The 23297-nt window shown below is 35.8% G+C and overlaps 1 protein-coding gene across 1 annotated transcript; it reads right to left on the reverse strand.

The window, feature by feature from the left end:
* Positions 1-704: 704 nt before the first annotated feature.
* Positions 705-22985, reverse strand: LOC145692711 (uncharacterized). Its single transcript, XM_081768121.1, has 5 exons — positions 22876-22985; positions 7575-7648; positions 6048-6185; positions 3318-3464; positions 705-884 (listed from the first exon to the last, which is right to left on the reverse strand). The coding sequence occupies exons 2-4, from the start codon at positions 7639-7641 to the stop codon at positions 3319-3321; spliced, it is 351 nt and encodes a 116-aa protein (XP_081624247.1). The 5' UTR covers positions 7642-7648; positions 22876-22985; the 3' UTR covers positions 705-884; position 3318.
* Between the last annotated feature and the right edge of the window lie 312 nt (positions 22986-23297).

Below are 23297 nucleotides of genomic sequence, written 5' to 3' on the forward strand. Positions count from 1 at the left end.
TAAAAACTGGGCCATTGTATTAGGAATTGTGCTGTACAGTTCTGTGCTGTGTATGATCAGGACTAAGTAAAAATAGTGAACTCTTTGAAGCAACATGAGTTTATCGTTAAAAGATTTTGAAGAACGGAATCTGTTGTTGCTACGCAACGGGTACTTAGAAACAAATTTGCCTTATGTTCTGCCCTAGTGAGGAACATAATTGGTCGCTAGTGAATAAATGGGAAGAAACAGGATCTCTTCTGAGTAAGACAGGGAAGCATCGAACCCCGCAGGAGAGTGTTGTGGAAGATGTCAGTTATAGACTCGTAAGGTCACCCAAGTAATTTCTCCGTCGTTTGTCGGAAGAAAAAACTATAACTATTCAACATTTGATTTATGGGTGTTACACTAACACTTAATTGTATTCTCACTAACATTAAATTTGTATTCTGCAATTTCGTTTTTCTTGAGGCGTGGTTGTTATTACCCCGGATGAATTTAAACTAGTAAACATACTCCCATAAATTTCCTATCCTCCTTTGATCATTTGCCACAAACCGCATGAAAATCGGATTTCAGTTAGAGATTCTTGGCCCAAATGAAATCCGTGAGGTTTTAAAAAATCACCCTGTACTATCCTTAAAATACTTAGCCACTTTATACTTTATTTATTGTTTCATTAAAAATGCGCTTGATATTAATTAATAATTATTTTATTTGCTAATATTTAGAAGAATTGTGATTTTTCTCCAGCGTGTTTGAAATAAGTTGAATTTTAAGTTATAAAGCCTACCAAGTCAATAAAAGACTAGATGTGCCATCAATAATTCATTTCATTCTGTGCATCTTGTTGTTGGATTATTTTCTCAGTTCTCAGGAACTACGACGTGAATTCCATAATCAATCTGTAAAATTGAAAATATATGTTAGAGAATCAGAATAACGTTACATCAGTGGCGTATTTAGGGGGGGCTTCCGGGCTTAACTCCCCCCCGAAATCTTACTTACTATAGTAAAATAAATGAAATATCTTGCAGAATTTTCAAATTTTCAGGCAAAGCCCCCCTCCCCCGAAAGTTAGCAAAGCGCCCTTAAAACAAAATCGTAAATACGCCACTGCGTTACATTCTTGTAATATAAGTAAAAGATGTCAGCCTATAAGTCTCGTAGCACGGGAAGTTAATAGACTATCATTTTCTAATAATGTTAAATTATTCTACTCATCATATTTGTTATTTTATGTCTTTATACAGAGTGTCCCATGAAGAGCACAACTTTTGAAATTCCCGCCATTTCTTTTCTAATGAGTTGGCAGTACTGAACGTTACATGATTTTCATCTGTTGTCTTTGTAATAATAGTCATGCTGAATAGCGCGTGATTGGCGTCTGTTTTCTGTACAAGTAGGAATGGTGCGCTTCATGACGGAACAACGCGTTGTCATAGTGAAAACTGATTACATGTTGTGCAGAGAGTCTGCTGAAATTCCTTGGAATGTCTGGTCAACGTACTGCATCAAATAAGTCTACTCTGATAACACCGATTACTGAATTTGAAAAAAGCGGTTCGGTTGTGGACATTAAACCCTCGGGGCATCCTCGTATTAGTCGTTCCGAGGAAAACATCGCCATCATGAGTGATAATGTTGTTGTAAATCTGGTCCAGATAACAGATGACGATCATGCGTTCCGTAACTACCAAGGCTGATATAAAATAGAGGATCTGCTCTTACAACAAAATCTTGAAGCTATACGTCACAGTTTCGTCACCCCTACTTTGCCCACTCCGCCCAATAAGATCGTAATGTTTTTAGCGAACAATCATGGCGGAAACGAAAGTAGCCAATCAGACGATGGCAAAAACGATAGTAGCCAATCAGACGTGCCGATGCTCGATTGTTTTTTGCTTCATTGATTTAATAGGATGAAGATACATATGGGCAGATTCTCTATTTTATAACATCCTTGGTATCTACTAACCACAAAGACAACAGATGAAAATTGTGTAATGTTCAGTGCTGCCGACTTACTAGAACAGAAATGAAGGAAATTTCAGTTACGCTCTTTATGTTACTGGAATAAGAATGTACTTTGAATTACCATGTAAGACTTCAGTCAAAATTTATTATAAATTTGTAGGAGATTCAACTTGATTTGGATTTTTAAAGCTCTTTAAGATTGACCTTGATTAGGAGTAATAGAGTGGGGGTGTTGAAACCTTTCTAACCAGGGCCAAGTTATCACAAATATATCTGAAAAGTTCCAAACTAAGACTATTTGTTGAAGTTTTTTTAAGATTTAGCATTCAAGATGATTTTTAAACGTACATGTATCTAACAATATGGAGTTAAATAATTTTGATTTGTTTGAGTTTAATGTCTAACGATTATGCCTGGGGGGCTAAAGGAGATGTGATGTTACCGATTATAGTGGAATCCGAACAACTTTTTTCGTTCAACCTTACCCCCACCGTAAATCGAATCCGTGACCACGGACAACAAAGGCAAGCATGCTAGGCACTGGACTAAGCTGGGGTCCATGTAAAGTTAAATAAAACCTGACACTTTTATTATTCTTGATTTTAAATAAGGAACAAACCAGTGTCAAGGTGCACTTGCTCTCTACATTGTTACAAAGGTTTATTTATTCTAGGAGCTCGGAGAAATATAATGGTATATCACATTTTCTAACTTTCGAGTTAAATGAAAAAAGGTCAACCTTCCAATGCAATAACACATACCAAACAAGCATTCTGTGCTATCTGCAGGTACATTTCCAAAATTAAACTACCTACATATTGTTCTGTGGTTCGATGCCAACCCGTTCCACTTAATAACTTAATTTTTCCTGAAGTGGCGCTTACCTTTATGTTCACCCGAACTGCTCATATATTTACACATATTTCTGGCTATTACATGCTTCTAACGCCTTAATTCTGTCAAGTATGAAGGACGATGTCCCTCTGCAAATCTAGTATCCGGGAGAAAGGGGAATGTAAAAGGAAGGAAACGGCTTGGAACCTGTATGCTAGGTATTATCCCAGTATTCACCTAGTGTGAATGAAGAAAACTCAGGCAAAAGCACATTCAAAATATCTGGCCGGAAAAAAATTGTTACACGTTTCTGACCGAGTGTCTCCGCCGGGATTCAAACCCGGGACCACTAGGGATTACGATACGCTGAGACGCCGTTACAAAAGTAAAATAATTTTAATGTATTATCAGCGAATCTATCACGTCGTTCTTGCATTAAAATTGTATGTTGTTTATGAAATGCACCGTATAGGAGACTTAAACATTAGAGATAACATTTGTTCTCATAAGTAGACATATGCACTAACCTTAAGGGTATACAGGGTCAACACAATCATGTTCACATCCATTGCTACAACATCTCTGAGGATCAGGGCAATCGTTATCTGAGGAACAACTTTCAGCACATAATCCAACTTGGCCAGGTTTCACTCTTGGACAAGAACCAGGTCTTTCTGGAAATTAAAAAAGAACCCAAACGTATGTTTAATCTAATTTAAAATGTTTGAACGAATATCCAAAAAGAAATGCCACTTGATAACAAAAATTCACTTTTGAAGTCTAAAATTATACCAAAGTATCACAATAAAATAACATTAGACATTAGACATTTGTCCCAGCCCCACTGATGCGAATTAGAATTATACTTTGAACACAATACGTATATACTGCCAATCTATGAAATGGCACCTTGGTAGTTCTCAAGTTGAAGGGGAGAAATGTCTTCAGTAAGGTGATTATAACAAAATTAACGCTTTTCCAAGAATATTAACTAATAATCAACAACAAGATGCTTTTCAGACAAGGAATTAAAAGAATATTATGATTAGTTTCTTGATTAATTGTTGCAGTTTCATGTTAGCTGTGAGCGTCGTAAAATTGTTCCCAGTCAAGTTAATACATGAATATTATCAGATTGAAACAAATGTAATAATTGTAAAGTATTGGTAATTAGTGTTAAGATAAATAACTAGTTTTATGTACAGAAAAATAACCCGCGTTTAACTGGCCATCTTCGTTAATCCAGTGGTGCTCACCACCACCCCTCATGTCCATGACGCACCCCCCCTCAATTGTCTATCCGTAGGTGTTCTTCCATGAAAAAAAATATTTTCGATTAATTTTTACACCTCCTCAAACATATTTATATAGATTTTTACCCCCCCCCCAAATATTTCAATGACGCAGTTTGCGTCATAGCCTCCCTTTTGGGCACCCCTGGTTAATCCTTTCCTTTGTTAGGATTAGGATTTAGATTTGTGGGCTTTCGGCATCTAAGGCCATTTAGCCCATCACGTTTGAGGCATGACATCCCTCGGTGAGCACGTTATCCGGGAAAAGGGAAGGAAGAAATGATTGGAGAAGGAAGGAAGCGGCCTGGAACCTATAAATTAGGGTCTACCTCGGCATTTGCCTGGTGTGAATGAGGAAAACCCAGGGAAACCTCATTCAGGGTGGCTGGCCTGAAAAAGCGTTTTACACTTTTTCGACCGAGTGCCCCCACCGGGAATCGAACCCGGCACCGCTCGCACCGAAGGCGATCCTTCCCTTTGTGATCGAGGATCAGTGTTGTTCTCTGGCCTTTTTTACTTACCGATTTGAATGCCTTCGTCTCTTGTCTTTGGCGGAGTAGCGGGGACTCAGTGGTAAAGCGTTCACTTCTGGTGCATGGGGTCGTTGGTTCGATCCCAGCTCATGCCAAGTGAACTACATGGTGGACAAACACCGTGTGCGTGGGTTTTTATCGGGGTTCTCCCCTTTCCTCCTACCTTCTTCATTCCACCATTTCATTCATTTCTCACCGTCTCCTTTACATAACCAGCATAATCGTGGGACGTAAAACTTAAAACATGTTTCTCTTGTCTTGGAAGGTACTTTAAGACCAAAATGATCCCGTAAAAACATTTACATAGCCGAAGTTCAATGAAAGCTGTGTTGATACATCATTAATGACATTCAAGAGTGCTTGAAGTAATGTATCTTCAACTTTTCTGAGATTCTATGTCACTCACGAAACGTAAATCTATACTTACAAATCTCATCCCAACTCGAGCCAGATGGATTTTGTTCGAATATTCTTTTATCAGACCTATTACCGGGAACAAATGTCCGGAAAACAGGCATTTATTCCGAAATTGGTCACCGCCTGGTTTTCGACAAAAATCGTAACAACATCTACGGAAATTTAAAAACCATCAATGTTTAGGACTGCTTTAAAAGGGTATAATACAGTAAGGTAGGAGTAAGTAGGGTAGGGTAGGGTAGGGTTAGGTAAGGTTGGATCCATTTTGTTAAAATTAATAGTGTAATTTCTTATCTCTTCGTGAGAATATCAACTGGAGGATGTACACCCGCAGCCATGTTCAGAATACAAATGCTCGTTACTTTCCCACAATCCTACCATGCGTTAACCTTGCGCTAAGTAGTTCCCTCCGCTCGCCATTTAGTTCCATGTTTATAGCCGCTTATAAAGAAAAATAAACACAACTTCCGCTCTCTTGACATATTATCAAGCACACAAGCGAGCAAATTATCCTTTTCTTCCCGGTAAATTTTCAAGATTTTGCTAGAAACGGACGACCAACTTTGGAACTTAACTCGAAAGTCAACTGCAAGAAATACTCAATGCTGTTTTGTGATTATGTTTAATATATTTAGAGATTTGAATGTTCTCCTCTACATTTGATATTTCTTAATTACTTAAATAGTTCCGCTTTAAATTAAATCTTCCCCAGAGCCATGCCGTAGAAAATTAGCGCCCGGGGCGAGAATATACGACGGCGCCCCCATACACATATTCCAAGCGATTTTTCCTATCTTTTTCCTTTTTTCTCCCGAATAATTCGCCCCCCCCCTTACTTTTGCGCTCAGAGCCGTGGCCCCGCTCGCCCCTCCTCCCTTCCCCACGGCATTGCCCTGATCTTCCCCACACTAAGAAAAACATTGATTAGAGTATTGGAAAAAGGAGGGTTTGTAGTAAACTTTGAAACACAAGTTTAAACTTTCAAATTTATCTTTTTTTGTTCAAGATTTGTTACCTGGTTGTCCTCCTTTTCTGATGCATCTTGCAACTGGGCAGCACAGAGGATAATCACACGGAACAGTTGGTTGTGTCACACAAGTTTCTTCAGGTCTGCAAGGGCTAGGGTAGCAGGGATCGACGCAGAAGGTGCTCTCTGTAAAATAAAGTAGACAATAGTGAAGTTTGTGTTATCATGAAATATAAGGTAGGTACAAATGATTCAATTAAACAAATGCCAAAGTAATTGTGTAAGCCTGAGTTTTCTCTTGGTAAACGTCTCTAAGATTATTATAATCCTATTCTCGAATGATATATCAATATATTTAATTCTGCTTCACATATATCTGTATTCTAGTCTACGAATTGTTGTACAAACAATATCGTTTAGAAAAAGTACATACATAATTCTTAACACTTTAACCGAAACACGAGTTTCAGAAACGTTATGAGAAACATAAAGTCTGCGAGATCTATAGGTCAATTTTGTATTATATTTACTTTGAAATGTATTTAAGGTTTTTTTATATACTTGATATATGGAAGTATAAAATAAAGAGCTAAATAAACTTAAACTTTCACGAACAACCAGGGGTGCCACCATTGTGTTTTAAAATTTACCACTGGGTCTCAAAGCCAATTGTTTCGGTTTAGGGATGCGCACGAGACGAGTCGAGACATGATTTTCCTGACAAAATTCGAGTCGAGACACGGCTCTTCCAATAGAGAAATATACATTTTTCGAGTCGAGACATCACTTTTACAGCACATTTTCGAGACGAGACAACCACAAATCTTGTCTCGTGTCATATTGTTTCATATCCAGTCATCTTGTGACTGTAAAGTCTATGTTGGCTTATACAGTCCACTCAGAGATAATCCATGCGGCGAGAGATCACAAATATTAAGAAACTACTTTTTTCTAAATAACTGCAATTTTCTCACTTTCATCTCAATCCAGAATTGTTCTACAGCACCTAAAAATTAACTTTCCGTGCAATGTTTTAACATATAAATAATGCCCTATAATATTAGTCATCAATTCTAATACTTTCCTCTATTAGATCATATTCCGTCCACTAAACCATTGATGTGTTGTTTATAATATAATTTACTTTTAAGCAATGCAAACAATTGTCTGTCTATCCATTCCAATTATCTCTACTATTACATCTCTCCCATTCTCCTTCCAATTCTTCCTCATAACTTTAACATGAATCCAATTCTTTTTACTATTATTTATAGCAACATATAAACAAATATCTCGTCATAATTTATTGCTTATATGTAGTATTTATTGTTCCTTTGCTTTTGTGCTGTACCTCAAAGTAAACTTTGATAAAAGATCTGCCTAACTTTGTATTGAAAGGACTTAAGCTGAGCTCCTCTTCTTCCTAAACAATTATTTTGCCATACAAATAGTTAATTTTATCTTGCCTCTCCTAATGATGTTACGTAGATTGTAACAAGCAGCCACTTGCTCTACTGCAAATAACAAACAATGATTTAGAAATTGTGAGAAAGCTATTACATAATGCGTACGTACGTGACATTACATCAGCTATACACACCAGCGTCAAGATTAGAAAAAGTGACAATGTTGATGCTGCCATCTTTTGCCTAGAAACAAAAGGATATAATGAATAAGTAGCCTTAAGTGAAACCGTAATTAAGTATTAATTGTGATAAATCGAGTGGCATACAGTCCTTCCGATAGCTACTACGATAGAGGTAGTTGATTGTCAATCTCTTTTCCTTGTTTTTTTTAAATATTAAAATGGTGGTAATCGTAATAATTAAAATGTAACCTTAATTTTGTTCATATTTATTTATTATAAGCTAAATACAAGTTGAATCAATTGATGAAAACTTTCTTCCACTGGCTTGAATAGATCACTGAAGCAAATTTCGTGAAGAAGAATGGCAAAAGACAGAAAATTTGTTAGTCGGAAGGAATAAATTATTCATTATCCAGTGGCGTATCTTAAAGGAAGTCACGTCAGTAAAATTTTATCGTTATAAACTAAGAAAAGAAAGCTTACATACTTTGGAAATTAATTTTTAGAGCTTTCTGAAGCTGCTCGAATCTTTCTTTCCTTAGTTGATAGCAATCAAAGTTAGATTTTTACCGATGTATTTTCACACAGTAACCACCACAGGTAACTTCTGGTATATTGTTATGGTATTTTCTCCGTTTTCGTAACCAAATTGCTATTGTTATTGTATTTTCTGTGTTTTCATATCCAAATCGCTATTGTTATGATATTTTCTTTGTTTTCGTATCCAAATCGCTATTGTTATATTTTCTGTGTTTCCGTATCCAAATCGCTATTATTACGGTATTTTCTGCGTTTTTCTATCCAAATCGCTAAGACCTGTTCTAACGCACTCTGGTCCCAATACGGAATATTTGAAACGAATGTCAATCCAAGTAATCATCCCGATCCTACTTAAAGGATTAGGACTTCTTACATGTAGAGTCAGTGTCGGAAAGAGACGTTGAAATCCAATAATTTAATCAATCTAAGTGACTTCTGTATCTATAAACCAATCCCTATCTGTTCATTCTAATTCATTTGGAGGCTGGGTTGAAATTCAACGCCCCATTTAGTAACTAGGCTATACAAGACTTGAACCTATAGCTTAATGTGGGACCCGAACCACATTCACTTCCGCCAGAAATCGAACCCGGGTTCCTCACGGCCACGTTTTAATTTAGAAAGACTAAGAAGGTTATTTTAATTGAGAATATCAAGTAGCCGAAATCCAAAATTGAAATTTTCCAGGAGAGAAATTTGAAGGTGTACACGTAATGAACAGCTGATATTTCTGTTAATAATAATAACCAAAACTCTGTATTTTATGTTCTTCCAATTTACTGTTTACAAATATTTTTTTTAAGCAGTGACGTTTCGTGACATATTTTTTGGTAGTTCACAGTAGTTAGAAAATTCCATTCTAGAATCGTTTCAGTATTCTAAATAAGAGAAACTCAATGAAAGTAATCATATATATATATATATATATATATATATATATATATATATATATAGTACCCAATCATAAACGAATGCTGCATTTCATTCGTATATGAAACCACTTCTGATGTTCTGAAATTTAGTTGTTTTTCATTTTTTTTTCCTGTTGATACTATAGCTAATGCACTGAGACTATTTTGAGCTACGGTACTCCTTTAAATGCTTTTATATTCTTTTATATGGTAAAAACAACTTTCAGTTTCTGAAGTCGATGTCGGATTATTTACTATGATTTTCATTAATTTTGTTCTATGTCATTCTCTTTCTACAGACTCACCATCAATTTCACAATATACTAAATGGAGTCTCCATTAGACTGTAAACGTCTGCTATCTCGTATATTTGAATTGCCGTCTAAGCTGTGTTCCGAACTCTTAACAGTATAACGAAACATGCAATGTACACGCATCTTTAACTACGAACTCTACGTCCATGTACTTTTGCATTGTTGTCTGAAGACACTTTATGACTTTCTATTTTGTATTTACGTTCTCTGTTAGAGGTTAAGGTATATAAGACAAGCTTTACAGTTTAGAAAGGAGATTACTGTAATGTTTTTGATGCTCTCCCACCTGGAATTGAACTTGGGGCCAGTCCACCAAAGACATTCTCTAGTCACTATATAATTGAGCATGACACGACACTTCATGAGGTCAACCAAACCACGGAAAACACCAGAGCTACTAGAATCTTCGGACTCCTAGTGGAGACATATACAGCATATTCTAACACCCCAAAATCTGATGCAATCAATCAAAAGTGAGCCAATGTGACTTCTTTTTCTGCAAAACTATTATTAGACTTAATAGAAATGATCACGCAAACGAATCGTGAAAGAATATTTAAGACATTTGTCAGGCGCGCACTCAGAAAATTTTGTTAAATGAATCCAAAGTTTGGGGGGTTCAATACTATACGACATTACATCTTTGTACGATTAATCCGATGTAATTCTACAACCAAGAAATGGTATCTAATTAACTTCCGCCATCTATATTCTAAGAAAAAATATAGAATTAGATTTTCTTAAAGAAAAGAAAGTACAGATGAAATGTAACATCAAATCTTTAGGATACGTCAGTTATTTCTCTACTAAACAATTATAGTTTTATTATGAAAGTGTACAAGCGAATGTCGGGTTAAGAGGTTTTGAGGGAGAGATCCGAACCCGGTAGATTCTCAGTGTGAGTGCGTCCCTGGTGCTCACACCAGTTAAATACAGCATATTTTTTTAAAGTATTTATTACAGTTCTCATACTTTTTTACATTTTCAATCAAATATCCCAAATATATTACACCTTTCAGGTAAACTGTTAATTCCCGTCATATAAGACGCAAGAAAAGCAAAACAATGATATTCTCATTTCAGAATCTATCAGCCATTTATTGTTTTAAATTAACTTTGAAATTTCTACAGAGTTTAGTTTTCACCTCCAGATGATAGTTAACTTTGATCGATTATCTTCTAATTTCTTTCTAAACTTTTACAATCCGTCAGTGCACTAAAAGATATACAGTACTTTCCAATCATTCAACAGATTCCTCGACAAAATAGGATAATGATAAGATTCTTCTTAGAAGAAATCTTCCGAAAAATACTTCCGTATCGAACAGGCCTTAGATTCACTAGTATTGAGAAAATATTTTAGAAAAAATCTAACACTACAAACCTATCGAGGAGGGTATGCAAGAGTATATAGAGTATACCCACCTTAATATCTTTAAAGTTCAGCATATATTTACTTAATTGAGAGGTGTAGTCAGTGGCGTATTTAGGGGGGCTTCCGGGCTTAAGCCCCCCCGAAATCTTACTTACTATAGTAAAGTATATGAAATATCTTGCAGAATTTTCACATTTTCAGGCAAAGCCCCCCCCCCCCCGAAAGTTAGCAAAGCCCTTCCCGAAGCAAAATCGTAAATACGCCACTGGGTGTAATGGAGGTATAAGGATGAATATAAGCTATGGTTTTGAAAACGGTCGAGAGTATATCTACCAAAAATTCTAGCTGATGGACAAGAAATAATAAATACTAGCAAACACATTTATAATCATCAGTATACCACCATAGACACGTTTTCACTTTTGCCACTTTGAAATACACTGAGAGAATAATGTTTCTGCGCATAAAGTACGATCTACGAAGTAGGTTCCGCCCCCCTCCAAAGAAAAAAACCTTTCCGCGGTTTTCAAAAGTGTTACAGCTGAACTTACGCTACTGCAAATACCAATACTTGTCTTTTTCTATTTTGCATGTGTTAAAGATGAATGTTGAAAAAATAAAAACAGTTCCAAAATTTCCTTCAGGTTCCCACAATGGAGAAGGTAAGATTTTACCATTGTAGCAATGTTACTAAGTACGGTATGTTTTGATAAGCTATTCGCTTTTTTAAAAACAAATATTTAGTTTATTTAGGAAAACCGCAACCTAAAGAAAAATGAGAGATTATAAGTATTAAAAAAAAAGTCTTGAAAATAAATTAAAATTTAATTTTGTTCTGCGTTAATTTAAGAATGTCTGGGAAGAGTTCTAAACCTCCCATTTCCCTTGGTACGACCTCGGAAAGCCGTAACTTTGTTCAATTAATGTATTTTCATTACAAGAAATTGAGATAAAAAGAAATTTAGATAACTAATTAAAAGAATGAGTTACATACTACTACTATGTTCTTCTATTTTAAATTGCAGTTCATTCTTTGATTCTGTTTAAAGCGCCACATTACTGAAAATTAGTCAACAACAGCTATCAAGGCAGAAGTTCATTCTTTGATTCTGTTTAAAGCGCCACGTTGCAGGAAATAAGTCAACAATACTACTCACTGCTTACAACAGCGCTGCTCGTGCAAATCTTAATTTGAACGTCAGGAGATCTCAGTTCCTCTCCTCAGCTGCCCGCGTTTCCCTTCTATATTACATACAGAGCTGTCTATCACGCTCGCTACTGTGTTGTGAACGTGATGTGATGATGGAATGCATATACGCAAGGAATAAAGCAAGCGAAGAGTAGAAATGAAACGGCAATATAATAATATTCTAAATATTATTAAATATCTTAAGAAGCAACGAACAGCGCACGATATTTGGTGGTTCACGTGCTCTTGCGAACTGTACAAGGCGACGCCACTGTTTAAAAGGTACCTATGCATAGAAGTGAATGAAGTCATAAAACATTTTTCCAGTTTCTTTGGATTTAGGTCATTTGATAGCCAAGTGGTCCATACAGAAAATTAACTAACCGATTGAAAGGATTTCACTACCTTGTGTTCAACCGATTTCAACTGTAAACCTCAACGCTGACAAACAAACAGCAACATGCACCAAATATTGCAAGAAATACTCCTTCTAACCATTACTTATTTCTGTGGATGCTCATGTTTCAGATTCCATTTTAATAGTAGATTAAGCTTTTGGATATTAGGACCATTACAACTGCATGTAGACTTAAGTTACATATAGAAGAATGCATACTAATACTTTCCCTTCTTACGAAAATCATAGTTACTTGCAGGGACGTAGTGTCCATTAAGGCTATAAGGCTTAGCCTATCCATTTATTTTGTGTACATCAGCCTCAAAATGTTGCTTTTGGATATTGATACAATTAATTTTATTAAAATGGATTTATTTTATAATGCGCTGTTTAAACATCAAGCGAGTTGAAGCAAAGCTTCTACAAGAACGCATTGAAGGCTATCGGCGGCTAGCCTTCCGCTTCTCTCATAGAATTAGGAGAATGGGGAGGTGACAATCACTTTCCCGCCACCCTCAGCAGACGAAAACTTCTTGAGCTATACACAAATTCATGATGCAACGAAAGTGGACGAATGTTGACGAAAGGCCAGCCTTTCGGGTGTTTGGCGAAACAAAAGAAACAGGATGCGGTCTTGTAAGAAAGTATAAAACAGAGACTATGAAAAATTTAGAAGCTCACATTCAGCAACGAGTTTTGACCAAGAAAAAAAAAGAGAGAGAGAGAGAGAATAAAAATGTTATGTTATTATGAATAGTATTAATTCATCAGGGACTTTATTGCGTACTGATTTGCGTTATCACAGCGTAAAATTTACATTTTAGTTTTAGATAATTGACATAGCAGTTATGTTGTATTTTTTTGCGTTGCGTTGCTATCCGCAAGTTTTTCGAAGATCGATACTGAAGAAGACCTCAAATGATTTATAGTTTTTTTTTTCATACTTTCAATCTAAAAATAGCTTTTTCTGTAAAAACCATCAACTGACTGTGAGCTACTGCTCCACTGTTTTCCATTAGTATTCTGATATGTATTCTGATATGTGTTGTTGTGGGTGAAGTGCTTAAATTTGTCTATGATTTGAGGAAGTTACACTTAAGATCGTCCTATAGCTATCCGTTTTCATTTGTTTCTTTGAGACAGTAATACAGTGTATGTGTGATATGCGAGTATTGCATATGTAAGGAAACCGTATGTGCAAGGGAAATATAAAGCAGAACCACTCTTATACTTTTTCTTGCATTGTATGAAAAATATATTGCATGAATTAGCATTTTTCTATCAAGTATTACAGCGTAATCAGAACACTAAGACGTGATCGTTTAAATAAGGGCGGGATAGTTTTTTTGGAGGGGTAACTTAAATTCACTTTAGACTTATATATACATACAACAAAAATTGCAAGTTTCAGGGGACTGGGCCCCTCCTAGTCAACCTCTAGCTGCGAATCTAATTTCAGCCTACCCACTTCAAAAGTTCACGCTACGTTACTGGTTACTTGTTTCTTCTGAAGTTTAAAAGAAATTAGTGTCTTTGAATCACTTGCTTACCAACAACTGCTAATACAAGTAGGTAACTGCTGACTTAGTTAAGTTCTGTGCATTAATTAGATTTATTGGTACATTATATAAGCAAATATATTGTGGCCTTGCAAACTTTTATATTTCAACATCCTCCTATAACGTCCACTTCCCTTTTTACGTCAACCTTCAACTGTGAAGATGTTGCACGTGGAGGAAGGAAACCTTTGTAACAGCAACACTAATGCATTGTTAAGCTCGTTACAATTTCTATTTTCTTACATAGTTTGTGATTAATATAGGCTTACACATGATCCATTAAGTTTTCTATCAAATAATAATATGAGTAACTAAAGGCATCGTAAAACAAGTAATCAAATTAGAGATGTTTAATCCACACTGTAACCAATAACCGTGAAAATAAGTGCCCCACACTTTCACGACCAGTACACATGTAAGAGAGGTTAGTTCTGGACGTCTATTTATTTATTTATTTATTTATTTATTGTATATTGAACACAACAGGTGAATACCCATTGACAGCGGTCAGTACTATACATAAATTATTACATTACACAGATAATAATATTCGTTCTACATGCTAAACTATGTAGCCAAAGTATTTTTTATACATACATCAAATATATCTATTGTAGGGCATTTTTATTTGAACACTATTATACACTCTGTAAAGAAAAAATAGCGACACTTCAGTTCTCAAGGCAACTTACACAGAAAACCATATGTGCAGCTCGTTAGAAGAGGAATAGAAGGAAATGGTGAGTGGTATAGTTCATTTGCATTATCTGTGACACCTATGGTGTACAACGGCGCTTACCAATTGTTTATGTATTACTAATATACTCGCCAGATGGCACTGAGAGCGTCTCGTAAGTTATTGGAATGAGAATTCTGCATTCCATTTGTGATGTGTAGTGCCAGGTAAATAGCATTTTGTGATTGTTCCTTTTTTTTCTCATTGTTTATATAGTGTCAAGTGGCAATATTGTTGTGCAGCGTTGCTTTTGTATGAAATTGTTACATGTGGATTGTAAACAAGATGAGTTAAGAAATGTGACTTTTCGCCATGTGAACAAGACATAATTCTTGCTTTGCACAGCAAAGTTAAATCTCTAAGGGAGATGGGTGGAATACTCAAAATCCACCATTCGACGGCAGGAGGAGTAATTCACATCTAAACACAGTATAACAAATCATCCCTTCGTCAACAGTATGATAGAAAAAAGAAGGCATTACCCAGAGCAGATCGCCAAATAAAATCAATAGCACTGCATAATTAAGGAATGATTACCCCAAAAATTGTTTCTATAATTTGAGATGATCCTAAAACTGAAGTTACTCGTACAACTGTATTATGTTGACTGTATGAAGAGGATATTACGAAGAAGAAACCGCGTGGAAAGTCGAAACTGACTAAAACGCAGAGGACTTCAACACGTAGGTTTGTGAAGTGATATGCAACTTGAACTTATGACAACTGGAAGCACGTCGTTTTCTCCGTGGAAAAAAAGTTTAGAATACTGTAAAACGATGGTGATGTGAGGTTGTGGATACGAACGAGCGAGGAACTTGATAAGAATTTTGTTTCAGAGATGCAAATATTCGGTTACTGAGTGATGGTATGGGTTTGATTCACCGCTAAAGACGTCAGAACAATAGATATATGTGACGGATCATTTGATGCACGAAAATAGCTTTAAATTCTGGTACGTAAAGTTCATACAACAGCTAAAGATTACTTTTCTGAAGAAAATATGGACTACTTCGTTTTCCAGGACGATAATGCTTCATGTCACCGAGTGAAAATCGTTAATATGTGGTTCAAGAATATGACTATTCAAAGACTCGTGTGGTCTCCAAACTCACCTGACATGAATCCAATTGTAAATTTGTGGATCAATATGAGCAGAAGACTCAACAGACAACTACCTCGAATAGAATGAAACTCACGGAACAGATAATCCGGGTGTCACTCCATGAAATCATACTTGCATTTTTCAATAGCCTTGCTACCAGAATGTCTCGATGATTCCCTACACTTCCTAAAGCCTATGGTGCACATAGAAAATTCTAGTTTTATGTACTGTACCTCCCGATGTTCGTATACATTGTATCTTACCCTTAAGAAATTCCATATTTCGTTTTGTGTTATTATTGTTGATCTTTTATACTTTTATGTATAATTCTTTCAATAGACAAGTTTGCTCAAAACATACACAGCTAATAATACATGCATATAAATTCATTATATTCATATCAAAAACCTGAAACTGTGGCGCAAGTATTAAGAATGAACTGCTCATTAAGAATATTCATTGTAATATTATCAGCAATTCATGAAAAAAAAAACTCGTATTGGTTAATGTATGTGAAAACCATATTTGAGCAAGTGTCGCTATTTTTTTCTTTACAAAGTGTATATTGTGCACATTCTCCTAATACACGATATACTTAAGGTATTAGTACACTGGGGTGATACATGAAATATTTGTAGCCGCGAGTGCATTTTCCATTTCGTACAATAATATTGGGGAATCTATCTCATTATGTATAAGTTTATACAGAAAACACAGAAGGAAATTAGCTCTTCTTGCTTCAAGAGAATACATTGAATAGCTTGGTAAGAATTCAAGATATTTTTTCATATTGAGGATAAATTCCCGTGTCTTTATATATTAAATAGCAAACAAATTTTGATTGAATTGCTTCTAATTGGTGTGTATATTTATGCGCTCTAGGATTCCATATTATGGACGCGTACTCCAGTTTGGTACGTACATATCCAGCATATAGAATTTTAAGAACATTACACTGAGAAAAATCCATTCTCCGGACAGCGGTATATTGTACAAATATACGGTATCCTCTTGCTTAGGCCTACTACAGATATCAGTACGGAGCATACGTTATTCGTATGAAACATACGCACTGCCCTTAGATGTTACATCATGCCGTTGCATGATGTCTGACATCTAACAGTTTTCCGTATATCACGTGCATCTACTTATGTTACATTCCTCAGCTATATGTTATATACGTCCATTTGTATGTGAAATCCTGACTGCCTATATTGTTTCATACGGAAAGTACGTATAGATGGAACACTTATACGGAATGTATTATAAAACATGCGTTTTCAGTTATACGTCTGCTGTACGTTAAGTCCAAAAACCACAGGAATTACGCATGTAACCTACCTTTTTAAGTACGCCACCTACATTTTTTCTCAGTGTAGTGTTCTTGAATTCACTTCGAAGTCTCATTACAAATCCGAGATTTCTGTAAGCCTCATTTACAGTTCGATTTAGGTGAATATCAAACGAGAGATTTGATCTAATTGATACGCCAAGATTAGTTATTTGGTCAACTGTTTGCAGTGGTATGTCATTAATATGATACTCAAATTCTTTTTCTCGTATAAGATATTACACTGCACTTCTCAATATTTAATAAATAAATACATGTCCGTTCATCTGTTTGTCTGCTCGTCCATACGTACCGGCACAGGAATGGATAACGAACATTCATTCTCATCAAATTGAATCAAAGACTAAAATTTCTTTTCAGACTTCCAACTATGTCATGCATAAGTATCGGAAGTCTTATAGAACGGGTATTTCCATCCAATATGTCGACAGATATCAGTGCAAAAGTGGTAAGAGCAGTGGCGTAACTAAAGGCTTAGGGGCCCTCCCGCAGACAGCGTGGAGTGGGGCCCCTACCTTACTTCCTACTTCACGATTTGGGGGCCCCTGATGACTTGAGGCCCCCCGCAATGCGGGGTGTGCGGGGCCCTTATTTACGCCCCTGGGTAAGAGGTACCAAGAAACCCTTTCTGCAATTAATTCAGGGTCGAAAGTATAGCTTCCTTCTTCTTTGTTAACCCTCTGTTCAAACCGAAAATGGCTGAAATTAGCAACTTCCTGTTTCGATGTCCTTCGCCGTAGAACTATGACAGAAACAGATAGCGAGTAGTGCTTTTCTGCAAAGAATTCAGTGTCTGAGAATATTTCATGATTACCCGCAATACTCTACAAAAACCGGAAGTGGTTAAAATTCACTAGTACTTCCGGTTTCAATATTTATTTATATAGATCAAATTTGTCAAAGATACCAAGAAGCTACTTGTTGTAAGTGCCCAAGAACAGATTTCATATCATAAGGTAATCTTCTATTCAAACTGGAAGTAGTACAAATTTACCTTTTCTAGTGTCAACGTTGGTTGACATAGGACAAGCAAGTGAGTTTACTTTCACATAGTGTAACTACCAAGGATATTATAAATAGAGGATCTGCCCATATGTATCTTCATCCCATTAAATCGATGAAGCCAGAAAACAACCGAGCATCGGCACGTCTGATTGGCTACTCTCGTTTCTGCCATCGTCTGATTGGATACTTTCGTTTCCGCCATGATTGTTGACTCAAAACATTATGATCCTATTGGGCGGAATGGGCAGAGTAGGGGTGGCGAAACTGTGACGTATAGTTTCAAGATTTCGTTGTAAGGGCAGATCCTCTATTTTATAAGATCCTTGGTAACTACAGTAGACTTCCAAACTATAGGTATTCAATACTCAAACTTTAAGTAGTACATCCATAACTATTGACTAGAGGAATAAGATCGAAGATAGAACCTGTTACTCGGATGTTCAATCCATATCAAAAAGCCATTAGTTGCTATCTCTTATTTTATTTTAGTTCTACGGAGATTAGTATTGAAGCCGGAAGTCCTAATTGATTACTATCACTTCTGCTTACAAGGGGGCAATAAAATTACAGATGAAACACATTCTTCCGATCCTGAATCCATATCAGAAACTGATTATCGCTATTTATTTCCGTTTTATGCATTATGTTATCACTGTTGTAACCGGAGCTCGTAAATTGTCATCACTTTCGGTTTGAATAGATATACAAAATTCGAGATTAAAATCTTTCTTGGGACGCAGAATCCATGTAAGAAACACTTCTCGATATCTCTAACCGTTTTCCTTCATAAAAATAAGTATTGAAACCTGAAGCATAGTAAATTTCAACTACTTCTGATTTTTATAGGCTCCAGTGGCCAATGGTGGTGTTCTCTTGAGACGCTGAATCGATTGCTAAAAGCTGTTTCTCACTATCTATCACCTTTTCTCTACGGTGACCAAAGTTTAAACAAGAGATATTTGATATATATGCCATTCGGGTTTGAATAGAGAGTTAACAGATGTGAGAAAATCTATTCTTGGGATGCTGCAACAAACCACTTCTCGATATATTCCGTTTCTGTTGTATGTAAATCAGCATTGAAACCGTAATCGGCTATTTTCGGTTTTGATACAGTATATGTGGTGATAATAACATGTTCGCCTGATTCGATTGCAAAAGAACCGCTTCTTACTATCTCTTAATATTTTGTTCTATGGCGATAAACTTTAAAGTTGAAAATGGTTGATTTCTACCACTCCTGGTTTGAATAGATGGTTAGCGGAGAAGATGGATCCTATTCTGAGCCTTTATATAATTCCTATCCTAACTATATATAAAACTACATGAGCTGACATAAATTATTGAGCACTTCCTTTAGGACTACAATGATTAAATTTGGCATGATTGTAGCTTTCCGGAACTAACCGACAGGAAAATTGCCAAAAGTGAATATTTTTAACTTTTAGGGGGTCTAAAGAGGGGATGAAGAATTTCCCCATGTTACTGGAATGGGCCGTTTTTTGGACCTATAATCTCATGTTTTAGGTACCTAGAATTGAAATAAAAACTAGAAATTCGATATGCTTGTACGTTTTCGCTAGCACTACCTAAGTAAATCAGTAAAAATAAAAAAATCCAACTTTAGAGTGGTATTATAGGGAACTGAAAAATCTTTCCCATGTTATTTATATAGAACATCTTTTACACCTCAAAATTATTGAGCACTTCCTGTAGGGCTACAATGATTAAATTTGGCATGATTGTAGCTTTTAGGGACAAACCCACAGAAAAATTGTCACAAGTGAATATTTTTAATTGTTTAGGGGTCTGAAGAGGGGAGGAAGAATTTCCCCATGTTATTTAAATGGGCTTTTTTTTTAAACCTATAATCTCATGTTTTAGGTACTTAGAATTGGAATAGAAACTTGAAATTCGGTATGCTTCTACGTTTTCGTTAGCGTTACTTAAGTACATCAGCTGAAGTAAAATTTTCCAAACGTAGAGTGGTTTTATAGGGAACTGAAAAACCTTTCCCATGTTATTTATATGGGACGTCTTCTACATCCCAAAATGTTTAGGTAACTGGCAGAGCCCCCAGCTAGCCAAAGGCTAGTTACTATATAATATCAGATACAAAAGGCATTGAAAATAAAAGTTCGAGAGCGATATAAATCTTCTCATTCTACTGAAAATTCCGTGTCTGTGAATGAGGATATTAAAACACTTAAGCAAAAGAATTACCCTTTTTCTTCATCTCTAATGTCGTGTTCTTTAGTTTTGTTCAGCTGTTTCAGTTAATTTACAGTACAAGGCTCTTAAAGAAATTGTTACGTGAATAGCAATATAATCTCCGAGCTTTATTTGAGTGTCCCTTTTAATGGAACACGAATGTATAATGTCTGTTTACCATTTCTACATGCTTGACGACAAGTGTGCTGTGCATTTCGGGTTTGGAAAACATCCTAGAGGTTTATCATGATCCAACTACTGTCCTTTAATACGTATCTTAGCAGATACATTTTAAATAAGAAGTGACAAATGAATGCAAGAAATCTTTCCCGTTACTCCGTATACTCATAAAATTGGTCACATTTAGGCAGCAATCCCTATTGGCCATGCAAGAAATATTCCCTGTTATTCCGTACACTCAGGGAATTGGACACATTCAGGCAGCAATCCCCATTGGTCATGCAAGAAATATTCCCCGTTATTCCGTACACTCAGAGAATTGGACACATTCAGGCAGCAATCCCCATTGGCCATGCAAGAAATATTCCCCGTTATTCCGTACACTCAGAGAATTGGACACATTCAGGCAGCAATCCCCATTGGTCATGCAAGAAATATTCCCCGTTATTCCGTACACTCAGAGAATTGGACACATTCAGGCAGCAATCCCCATTGGCCAGTATCAACACCAATTCATATGCAACTCACGAGTTCAACTGTATCAGCTTAACGACTGCATTGATCCGTTGAAGACAATGTTAAGGAGTATGCTAAGCCTAACTAGTCTGCAAGGTATGAACACTTTCACGAGGTTACACTTTCACAGTGTTATGTTGCTAGTCAAAGTCCATGAGACTCATTTTGGAATCCTGTTTCACCGAAACGAAATGTGACAGAGGAACGACAAATGGTGCTTCATTGGTCATTTCTGGTTCAAGTACACTCGTAATATCTTTTGCAGTTTGCTCTCTGTTTGGGAAATCACGTGTAATTCTGTGTTTTGTGCGACAGCATTCAACAATATATTGCCTCTTGCCTGTCTGGGTACATCTGCCTCTTTACTAGACATATATTGAGTTTGTGACGTTAGATACCTGACCTTAGTCCATTCCTGCGTTGTGTTGTTGAGGGCTATTACGAGTACGGATAGCTGGACTTCTGAGCTTATTAGTATTACTAGAACGTAATATCATCTGATTGTTAAGTAAATTTATTGTTTGGGTTGCTTAATATCTCGTCACAAGAAACTGCTCTATAGACTAAAAAATGAAGTTGAGAAACAGGCAAGAATTGGTATAATAAAACAAATGCTCGGTGACTAAGTGACTAGGGTTGTAAGCTCTTATGTTATTCCTGTAAACTTTACGTTCCTCTGGCACATTTTGCGTTATTTGTTTTCATTTTACCCTTAAAATGATTTCTTTTTTACTTTTTCATAAATAAAAGAAATTATGATCCTAGACATTTTAAACGTTTTTAAACGATTTTGTTTCTTCAATTTATTTCAATAAGAGGAAACTGATTTTTCACACGCTGGTAACAACGCAACCTAAAGATGTAACTTGATACTTAGCAAAAAGGAAAAAATTACCTCCTATTTAAGCGGTACCCGAATATTATGTTTAAGAATAATTTGGTTTCAGCATCTTAGCCTTCATCTGTCAACATCGTCTCGATCATATCGCAGTTTCCATCAATATATTAATGTCAGGAAGAGAAGCTACTGTGAACTAATAAAAGCAGATTATACTGATATCAGGAACAGAAACTACTGTGAACTAATAAAAGCAGATTATTCTGATATCAGGAACAGAAACTACTGTGAACTAATAAAAGCAGATTATAGTTATATCAGGAACAGAAACTAATGTGAACTAATAAAATCAGATTATACTTATATCAGGAACAGAAACTACTGTGAACTAATAAAAGCAAATTATAATGATATTAGGAAAAGAAACTACTGTGAACTAATAAAAGCAGATTATACTTATATCAGGAACAGAAACTACTGTGAACTAATAGAAGCAAATTATAATGATATTAGGAAAAGAAACTACTGTGAACTAATAAAAGCGTAATATACTGATATCAGAAACAGAAGCTACTGTAAAATAATAAAGCTGAATATTCTGATGTACGCCTATTCTGATGCATCATAAAAGCAAGATTGAATTTTACCGTTTGAATAAGCAAATAAACGGTAAAGTGTGTGTTTAGTAACTTTTTCCCCCGCAAGAAAATAAGCTTTTGTTTGTTTTTAAGTCAAAAAATGCTTTAAAATGCAATGTACGAAGACTATTTTAAAAAGCTATTAAGGGGAGGACCCCAGACTCCCGCTTTCCTAGGGATATTCTACACACTTGTTCCCCCGGTAATCTGTTCCCCCAAAGTTTATATGCTGCTGACACCAATGGATATACTATTCTACGGTAATTTTCATGTAACTTTAAGGACAATTCTGTGTGGTTCCAGTTTTCATTATATTTTCCAAAAGTGTATGACCTTGCGATTTAAAATAGGTTTCTTGTTATTCTGTTAAATTAAACGTGGAAGTTTATGTTGCTAAAACACTATAAAGGTTGCTAAAACACCTACCATATCAACAACTCGCATTTTGTGTTGCAAGTTCTGTATTTTCCAATCAAATATTTGGATCAGGTAACTCAATACTTTTGGAGAGAAAATGACGCGAAGTTTGTGGAAACATTAACTTGATTGACTGAGACTCAAATTCTTGGGAATCCAAAATTTAAACAATCACTAAACTGATGTTATTTATTTTGCAATACAATGTTTTTCAAGTTTATTGTTATAAAATTTCCTTCTTTCAAAATATCAGTGCTCCTTGTTGTTGACACAGACATAAATTTCTTCTGAAGTAGATTCATTCTAAATAGAGACAGATCAAATAACAACTACACGGTTCATTTCTAAATAGAGACAGATCAAAACCCTACGGTTTTGATTACATGTTTATAGTAATTCGAAATCTCATCATATGGAGTAACGTTCTTCGT

Source organism: Thermobia domestica, chromosome 8, assembly GCF_964235325.1.
Source record: "Thermobia domestica chromosome 8, izTheDome1.hap1.1, whole genome shotgun sequence".
Lineage (NCBI taxonomy): Eukaryota > Metazoa > Arthropoda > Insecta > Zygentoma > Lepismatidae > Thermobia > Thermobia domestica.